Source organism: Octopus bimaculoides, chromosome 19, assembly GCF_001194135.2.
Source record: "Octopus bimaculoides isolate UCB-OBI-ISO-001 chromosome 19, ASM119413v2, whole genome shotgun sequence".
NCBI classification, from domain to species: Eukaryota; Metazoa; Mollusca; class Cephalopoda; order Octopoda; family Octopodidae; genus Octopus; species Octopus bimaculoides.
Genome location: NC_068999.1, coordinates 32,516,169 through 32,526,517, shown reverse-complemented (window position 1 = coordinate 32,526,517; position 10,349 = coordinate 32,516,169). Strand labels below are relative to the sequence as shown.

At 36.1% G+C, this 10,349-nt stretch overlaps 1 protein-coding gene across 1 annotated transcript in view; it reads right to left on the bottom strand.

The window, feature by feature from the left end:
- Positions 1 to 10,349, bottom strand: part of LOC106876507 (disks large homolog 1) — a gene marked incomplete in the record, with an annotated part of 700,185 nt that overhangs the window by 579,631 nt on the left and 110,205 nt on the right. The window contains 1 exon segment of the mRNA XM_052974679.1: positions 1,677 to 1,808. Coding sequence (XP_052830639.1) covers positions 1,677 to 1,808 — 132 coding nt within the window.

The following is a 10,349-nucleotide window of genomic DNA, read 5'->3' as shown; positions in this document are numbered from 1 at the left end:
ACAGGTAATACCGAGTAAGTGCTGTATACCGACTAGTTTTGCCCCAGTCGTTGTATGAACAGGGTTGGGGATTATAAGTCGTGTATTAGCCTGTGTATGTATAAATATATAAAAAGATAAAGAGAGCAATGGTAAAGTTGGAAATATATTTTATGGATAGAGTCTTACAGCTGTTTCTGGGAAGATCCAGTACTTCCCTTCATCGGAGACAGAAATAGTAAAGGAATCGATTATTATATCCATAGGCGGAGAGTTATAGTATGAAGTGAGAGTGAGTGTGATGCGCTGAAAAAAGTGAGTGTGATGCGATACAGGGTGTGATGGGTAAATTGTCGCCATTTTATGATTTTTCATTTCATGTGTGCACATTGTTTTCCATTTTGTTGGCTACACAGTATAGTAGGGTCAGTTGGGCACTGTCTATGTGAAAAACAGCACATGACACAATTCACTCTACCAGAAATTTGGAAACGACATACTGTACTGGTTTGCATCTGTGCTGGAAGCTCCAATACAAACATTTCAGACTGTTTGAGCGTCAATCTGAGGACAAGTACCGAAAGTGATAAAAATCAAACATCCAGTCAACATTATGATGTTTGGAATGATCACTAGTGATGGCAATGTTATGCCTCCATTCATCTTCCCACACGGCCACAAACTCAACACAGAGGACTACATGAAGTGCCTGGAAGAGGTAGTGCTGCATTGGGTCAACAGAGTGGCTGTTGGAAGACTGTGTCTGGCAACAGGACTCTGCACCATGCCACACAAGCAGGAAGACCCAGGCATGGCTATCAAACAATTCTGCGACCACATCACCCCTAACATCTGACTACCTAACTCCTCAGACTGCAACCCCCGTTTGGTTATTATGCGTGAGGTGCAAATGAGTGAGAGATCAACAAAACTCCTTGTAACACCAAAGATGAACTGATGGCAAGGATAATGGCAGCATTGACCAACTTAAATAAGGAGACTGTCTAGAAGAGTCGCAGGAGATTCCAAAGTCATCTCCATGGTTGAAGCCAATGGCAATTTTATTGAATAAATTTTCTTTTTAGTATTTCAAGATATTTTTATGTAATTTTGATAAATATATCTGTTAAAACGGGACATCAGAGTTATTTTCATTTTTGCATAATTTAGACAACAGTTTATTCACCGCACTCTGTATATATATATAAAGAATATTATGAAATAGCTGGTAATATTTTTTATGCAAAAGAATAGTCAAAAGTTTCTGAAATATTAATTCTTTCAAGTGCAGCTGTTAAAACAGTTGAGAAAGATTGGGTATTTACCCTTAGAAGATAAAAAAAAAAAAAAAATTGCCTCCAGGCAGTGCTGGCAACTTGTTTCCATCTTCTAAGGGTAAATACCCACTCTTTCTTAACTACCTTCACAGCTATACTGTATTCAAAACTTACTTTCTTGTCTGTAAATTACCAACACATTCAGCACTTCTAAAGTTTGTTTATCAACTGTTCCCATTAATTCTTAATTTGTGTGAATGCATGTTTATGTGCTTGTGTTTGTCAGTATGCTTGTATGTCCCGCTATCCATGAACATTAAAGTGTTGGGACTAAGTACCATACCTGACACCAAGCATTCTTTGAAAATTCAGCTGTTGGACAAAAATCAACAAAGAATGTCTTAAGCAAAATCCACTTACCTAATAGGGCTTGAAACAAACGGCTTTTAAAAATCCTGATGACCCTCTCTATAGCATTTTTTAGAGCTTTGTCTTGTGGCTTGGTCAAGCGACTGTGGTAATCCTCAAGTAATTCTAATGCCCGGTGGGCATCTGGAAAATAACAGAAAAGAATTTTTATACATACTGGAAGCAATTAAGAAATGAAAGAATGCATTTTGGTAAATATATGAACACAACACATGTAGATCACCAGAGGCACTGGATGCTTCCCCAAAGACCTCCTTCAACTAATGCAGGACTGAGATGGATGCCATGTATGGGGTAAAAATGTTTTAAGTAAGCTCAATGAGATGATGATGATAAAATAACGTGTCCTATTTTGGATCTAACAACTAATTTCTGACTATTATAAACCCAAAATATAACACAAAGGGAGAGCAACTTCATATAAATCCCACTAACAAACAAGTAGGATATGCATCTCCAACGAGTAATGGGAAACCAAAAGTGATAAATCTGTAGGCTGTGAAATTATTTCTACTTAATTAAAGATTCCAGGAGGGGTGAGAAGAGTGCTTATATTTCATGTTTGTAACGTTAGGGAGATAAGAGGTGAAAGTTTACCTGAATATTAAGTGAAGTCCAAATTAGATAACTTTTTCCACAGACAGAATTAAACTTGGCACCACAAACCAATGAAATACTCATCAATTTTATAGTGTTGCCACTAATTACAGCTGTGAATTATATTACTGTGGTACTAACTCAAACAACTGAGGAACCTTCTACACGGGTAACTGATCTGTCAAAAATAACAGCTGAATCTCCATGAAGCAATAGCCTACTGTTTTAAAAGAGAATTTCATTGGATAATGTAGTCCAAGATACATTTTGACCAGGTAAAAATGAGGGACTGGAACACCTTTGATTCTATGTCAGTTGAATAAGATTTGACTTAAGGCTAAACAATATCTAACTTCAAACTAGTCAGACTCAGCAACTCAAAATCTTAATATTTTGGCCAAGGATGCAAGACAGCTTGATTTAAACCACTAATATGCTTGCATCAATGTTCAACTAACTAAAGGAACGGTTAATTTTGGCAAATCTGTTCCCCACAGCAATACATATAGAACCAGAACAGTTACGACTATAAATCTAACTACATATATTTCCACTCAGTGCAAGATCCACAAAGATGAGATGGTCGTGGGGAGAGGGTAAATATTTATGGGTGATTGTAGAGTAATAACATGTTTTTGTGATGCCACAGTGCATGCTACACTAGGTTTAGTTACTAATTGGTACAAATCATATCACAAAATAACTATTGTACAGGGCATCAGCCATTCGGTCTATTTTCATTGTTTTGTTCATAAACTTTTTGTCTAGTTTTACATTAATTCTCTATAGCTTTCCAAAAAACAGATACTACAGATATCTTAAATATCATAGCGAAGACTCTTTAGTCTTGCAGAGAACAAAGCAACCTCTCTAGGATTGGTGCTATGATAAAATGCACCCAGTACATTCTGCAAACAGGTTGATAACAGAAACAATATCCTGCAGTAGTATTCATGCCAAAATGGAATGTACAAGTAACATGTGGGTCTCTGACTCGCGTACAACGACAGTAAATTTAACCCTTTAGCATTCAGATTATGTTATCAAATCTAATATTTCTTTATTCACATCATTATGAATTAATCCTGCATTATCTTGTAGTTTCAAAACTTCAATGATGTGATTATCTATTGTAGGGGAGGTGACATTGTAGGGGAGGTGTAAGTGGCTAGTTCTAGCCAGCTTGAACATAAAACAGGTATGATATTTGGGCTGGATATGACTGGTTTAAATGATAAAAGGTTAAATAAGGACTTTGACAACCTATCCAACCAATGCCAGCAAAGAAAACGAACATAAATGATTATTTTTACACATGGATGATGCTCTTCCAAGTGTTAATGTATGCTTCAGCTAAAAAGTAGAGAAAGGACCCTGTTCATCAGCCAAGCAGTTCAAGCTAAGCAGAATTATGTTCATTCCCAGGAAATACAAAGCACAGACATTAGCACTAAGAAGGTCAAAGTACCTGTCCCTGTACTCAGTAATCCAACACAATGACCTCACAACCATTGTATATCCTATCGAGATCAAATGAAAAAAATGTTGGTGGCTCATCTGCAAAATTAAAATGCTATCAATTCTACAGAAATACACTTTTATATTCAAAAGAATTAAATGTCAGAATTTATAGATTTTTATTGTTAAATTATTTATTTATATTGACTGTCTTTTGTGGTAATTACTGTATAAGAGGGAGGGAGAGAGAGAGAGAGAGAGAAAGAGTGATGAGCAAGAGAAGGAAAGAGAAGGGATAAAGAGAGACAAGAAGTCAAGAAAACAAGATGTATAATTCAAAGGAAAATCCAAGAGGAGAGAGAGAGAGAGGGGGGAGAATCGGAGAGGAACTGAGAAGGAACATTTTAAATCAGTTTTCAATATTCTAACTGTTCCACTTCTGAATTACTTAGACTTTCTATCAGGAGAGAATATCTTGTAAGCATTTATTAAAAAAATATGGCAAAACAACAAAAAGTATAAAACTAAAATAAAAATAAGCAGTGTAGTGGTTAAAATATTGAAATTTTTGTTATTTTGGTTGATGCCTATTAGTAAGATATGGCAGGAAAGATGTTCCAAAGAGCAGGGTGCTGTTTGGGGAAGAATAGATTGAACAAAGTGTTTAATGTTGAGATGACAAAAGCAGATGTAGGTGAATTAGTTGGGATGGTACTGCTTTCCTAGCCTTCAATTCCTGATGGCATCATAGGGACACCAATGATGTCATACAGCATGCTTTGGGCCTCTCCAAGTCTGAACATAACTGACTGCTTCTGAAGAGAAACAGAAACTAATACTGGTATTTTATTTATTGACCTCGAAGAAAAAAAAAAGGTGCAGGCATGGCCATGTGGTAAGAAGCTTGCTTACCAACCACATGGTTCTGGGTTCAGTCCCACTGCATGGAACTTTGGGCAAGTGACTTCTACTACAGCCTCGAGCTGACCAAAGCCTTGTGAGTGGATTTGATAGATGGAAACTGAACAGATCCTATCGTGTGTGTGTGTGTGTGTGTGTGTGTGTGTGTTTGTCCCCCACCACCATCACTTGACAACCGATGGTATGTTTAAAACCCTGTAACTTAGCAGTTCAGCAAAAGAGACTGATAGAATAAGTACTAGGCTTACAAAAAGAATAAGTCCTGGGGGCAACTTTTTTCAACTAAAAAAAACCTTTAAGCGGTGTTCCAGCATGGCTGTAGTCAAATGACTGAAACAAGTAAAAGAATAAAAGAATAAACTAGAGTTGACCTTGGCAGGATTTGAATTCAAAGTGTTGAGAGCCAAAATGAATGCTGCAAGGCATTCTGGCCAATACTAACAGCTATGCCAATTCAGGTGTGCTAACCATGCCAAATGGAACATATAAGCTAGATGTACATTCTAACTCATATAGTGTAATATTAGTGGCAAGAGAGAGAGAGAGAATGAGTACAACAGTATCAATAGATCAGTTGTATAACCTCTTCTTTTTTTTTTATCAGTATCCTCAACCACTGGACATCACTGTCTAGGGCTCTTGGGACTGATTACCTAGTTCCCATGATGTATAAGTGACATTCCTCTTGAATGAGATGCCAGTCCATTGTAAGATTACTCATTTATGATGGCTGAGTCGACTGGAGCAACATGAAATGTTTTACTCAAAAACGCAATGCACCACTCAGTCCCAAAATTGAAACCATGACCTTGCAATTGTAAGTGCACTAAGCCACATGCTTTTATTATCATCATTATTATTATTAAGTCAGTGAGCTGGCAGAATTGTGAGTACACCAGGCAAAATGCTTAGTGGTATTGTCTGTCTTTATGTTCCAAGTTCAAATTCTGTTGAGATTGACTTTGCCATTCATCCTTTCGGGGTCAATAAATTAAGTACTAGTGAAACATTGGGGTCAATATAATCGAGTAGGTCCCTCCCGCAAAATTTCAGGCTTTGTGCCTACAGTAGAAAGGATTATTATAATTACTATTATTATTATTATTATTATTATTATTCAGGCAGCAAGCTGGCAGAATCATTAGCCTGCCAGGCAAAATGCATAGCAGCATTTTGTCTGTCTTTATGTTCTGAGTTCAAAAAGGTTAAATTTACACATATACTACATTTTCAGCAAATTCTGTGAGTTTATTATAGTCTTTTCTTTCAATAAGATTATGAAAAGTAAATATAGAATCTTTTTTCTTTTCTACTTGTAAAGGAAAAAGACTACATATGTGAGTGGAGTCAACTGACTTAATTAAACCATCATTGCTGACTATATAAATATCTCCATTAAAGTAATCAATTGAGGTGAAATTGTATCTTTGCAGCTTCACTGTTTTAAAATCAACATCACCTTACAGATTGTTTTCATATTTTTATCTTCTATTAAATTTACATTTTTGAACAGCACAATTAAAATTTGAAACATTATTATTCTTATTATCATTATAATTATTATTAAGGTGGCAAGCTAGCTGAATTATTAACATGTCAAGCAAAATGCTGAGTGAAATTTCATCCATCATTATGTTTTGAGTTCAACTGGCCAAAGTTGACTTTTATCTTTTCGAGTCAATGAAATAAGTACCAGGTACACACTGGAGTCAATGTAAATTACTAGCCTCCACTCCACAAAATTTCATGCCTTGAGCCTATAGTAGAAAGGACTGTTATTATTATTATTATTATTATTATTAAAGTGGCAAGCTGGCAAAATCATTAGTATGCCAGACAAAATACTTAGTGGAATTTCATCCATCTTTAAGCCTTGCATTCAAATTCTACTGAAGTCAATTTTGCCTTTCATCCTTTCAGAGAAAGTCAATAAAAGAAATACCTAATGAGCACAGGGGTCAATCCTCAAAATTGCTGACCTTGCGCCAAAATTTGAAATCATCATTATGATTATTATCATTAAGTTGGCAAACTGGTAGAATCATTAGCATGCCAGACAAAATGCTAAACTGCATTTTTACATTCCAAGTTCAAATTCCTCTGAGGTTGACTTTGCCTTGCATCCTTTCAGGGTTGATGAAATAAGTACCAGTTAAGCACTGGGATCAAAGTAATTGACTAGCCCCCCCCCCCTCAAATTTCAGGCTTTGTGCCAATGATAGAAAGAATTATTATTATTGCTGCATCTGTTAATATCATTGTTGATACATCACTTTTACCACGATCTTAATACTGTTATCACAAACGATTCCCCATGTCCTCACAACTATACCACATGTCTACACCACCACATAACATGTCCTTGCTATTACATCACTACATATCCTCACTCACACCTTTATTACCCACTACATACCCTTACTTCTATATAATTTGGCCTGCACATGCAACATATACTCACACATACTTAATTTACAAATGTCTCACTAGCTTTCATATCCTTCACTATCACACCATATGTCCTCACTACCACACAACCCTCTATGAAACTACACCTCCACACAATGTACACCCTCACAACATTGCTCCCCACACAGCACTAAGCAATGTAAGAATATACACCAAACTGATGGAAGTCATCCAATCAATTTACCCATAATGCCATACTGCATCATCTGAGCCATCTTTGTAATGGTGAGATTTAACAGATTTTTACAAGTATTATTCTAATTGTCAACAACGTATAGGAATATAGTTTGCTTTTTTTTTTTTATTCAGGTCTTGGCTGTTGTTTACCAATGAGATGTGTAACATTAACAAATATTTTTAAAACAAACATAAATATACAAACAAAACAAGAGCAAGACTAACAAACAGAATAATGACTGGTAAAATAATTTTATGTTTTATTTAAAGAAATCATGGAAATTAGGAACTGAACTGAAGAAAAAAAAAAAAGTTATCTTTGAAAATATCTAATTGGCTTATTTACAATAACAAAAACAGCCAAAATTTGGAGACAGGTGAGTTTTGTGGGAGAGTGGAGGTTAGTAAAGTTGCATAAAAATAAAGTAAGAAATTTTAATAAATAGTAACAGCAGACAAGAATTTTATAAACAGGCTTAGACACACAGACACATACACACGGAGTTGAACACTGGGTCCTAGGCAAAATAATGCATTGACATATATACACATACAATCACACAGTCCTACACACACACACACACACACACACACACATTACATACACAGGGCATAGTAAAGTGAGAGTGCAGCAGGTGTAGAAATTAAAGACATGCAACCAGCCGACAGTGGTGGCAGCAACAGTGGTGTTGGTGGTGGTTTCTTGAGGTAAAAGTGTAGTGGTGATATAGTGTGATGGCAGTAGTATTGATAGTTGAAGTGGTAGTGTGGTTACAGTGTTGGTGGTAGTAGTGCTATAGAGGTGGTGATAGTGCTTGTGGTACAGCGACAATGACGTAGTGTTGGTAGTAGTGATAACGATGGTAATCATAGTAGTAGTGGCATTGTGGTGGTAAGCAACTTGTGGCAATATAGCCACTACCACAAACACGGTGTTGTAGAAGCAGGAGTGGAGGTGGTGTTGATGTAGTTAGTGATAATTTTGGTGAGGATTGTTAAGGTAATGTTAGTTCTGACTCAAAAAGTGAGAAAGTGAGTATATGCAATTGATAAACAGGCGCGCACACACACACACACCACATTCAGAAAAATACTTTTATGTCAGTCACATGACCAAATAGTACATCGACCAATGAAAAATCTATAGATATCACACAATCTGTTATATTTGAGGTTTAGCTCCAAGTCCCAATAAGTTGAGTGTTTGGATTGATAGTTACACTTCTGTGAAATAACAAGTTATATACCACTAATGCAATACATTTCTCTTCTACCAGGAAAAGTACTGACCATCACTAATTTATTTCAATCTAATACTTATTTTATTGATTTTGATTTAGCAAACCACTCAGTTACATTTCTCTTACGCAGTTATAAAACTTGACACATTAGTTCACACCAGTATCTATAAATGCTCACACATACACAATATATGTGAGTGTTTGGGTGTTTTGAGTTCAAATGTCGATGAGGTCAACTTTGTCATCCTTTCAAGATCAGTAAAAACAGTGATCAAGTCTACCCAAAGCCTGACCTTCAGCATTTAAATTGCAGGAGAACTTCTGGGGAGAAGTTTTGGGAAAAAAAGTGTGCCTTCTATGTTGGAAAATGTGGTATATTAAAGGCTTGCAAGTCAATATTATGTCTTACCATTGTGTTAGCAATATGATGTTCTCATTTTAAATTTTATCTTCACAGATTTTCTATAGAATTTAGAACCAGCATTGAAAGTTATATTTCATATACAAATATGTTTACACATCTGTATATGAAACATCATAACTTTAAGTGATGGCTCTAAATTTTATTCTTTTATTTGTTTCAGTCATTTGACTGTGCCATGCTGGAGCACCACCTTACAGGGTTTTAGTCAAAGAAATCGATCCCAGGACTTATCCTTTGTAAGCCTAGTACTTATTCTATCGGTCTCTTTTTGCTGAACTGCTCAGTTACAGGTATGTAAACACTCCAACATCAATTGTCAAGTGATGGTGGGGGAACAAACACAGATACACATACACACACACACACACATATATATATATATATACACAACAGGTTTCTTTTAGTTTCCATCTATCAAATCCACTCACAAGGCTTTAGTTGACCCAAGGCTATAATAAAAGACACTTGCCCAAGGTGCCATACAATGGGACTGAACCCGGAACCATATGGTTGGGAAGCAAGCTTCTTACCACACTGTCATGCCTGCTTCTAGTTTCTTACCACATGGCCACACCTGTACCTTTATAGAAAAATCTGCAGAGAGACACTTAAAAATACAGCACCTCCTACTCCTTCTCTTGTTTCAGTCTTATGTTTGCCTTATATTGCACAGATGGTTGGAATAGTCACAAACAGAAGAAATGTTGGTTGTATGTGTGGGGAGATGAGGAAATCATAGTTTTCATTCATTACATTGATATTGTAGTGGTGTTGATAACGATCATACATAGAATAGAGGCAGTGATGGAATGGCAGAGAAAAAGCATGAGGCGATTAACAAAACAGGTAGACTTTCAATACAACACAAGATTTTAGTGGATAAATAAAAGACACCAGAAACAACAACAATAACACAACGACATTACACAGAGTCATTGGAAATGAGCGGCTGGCCAAAAAGCCAACTGGTCAAACAGGTTCGTGCTGAAATCATTTCACTGAGAACAGTGCTAGTTATGAATAGTGTTGATCCATTCAGTGTTTGATAGTGATGATGGAGAATATAAGGAATCAATAGAAAACACAAGTGTTGGAGTATAATGTTGGACTACAATGACAGCAGAAGGTTTTTAATAGAAAATCAGCTCAGTTAACTGTGGTGGATTAGTTATTGAAGAACATGACAATATTTGGCTAATTATAGATATACTGCATGTGTGTGTGTGTGTGTGTGTGTGTGTGTGTGTGTGTGTGTGTGTGTGTGTGTGTAGGAGTGTCTATGTGTGGAATAATAGTTTGTAAATGAAAGAGGAAGAATACTCAATACATTGTGTAATAGATGAATACAATATGTTTAAATAGCACACTTACAAATGC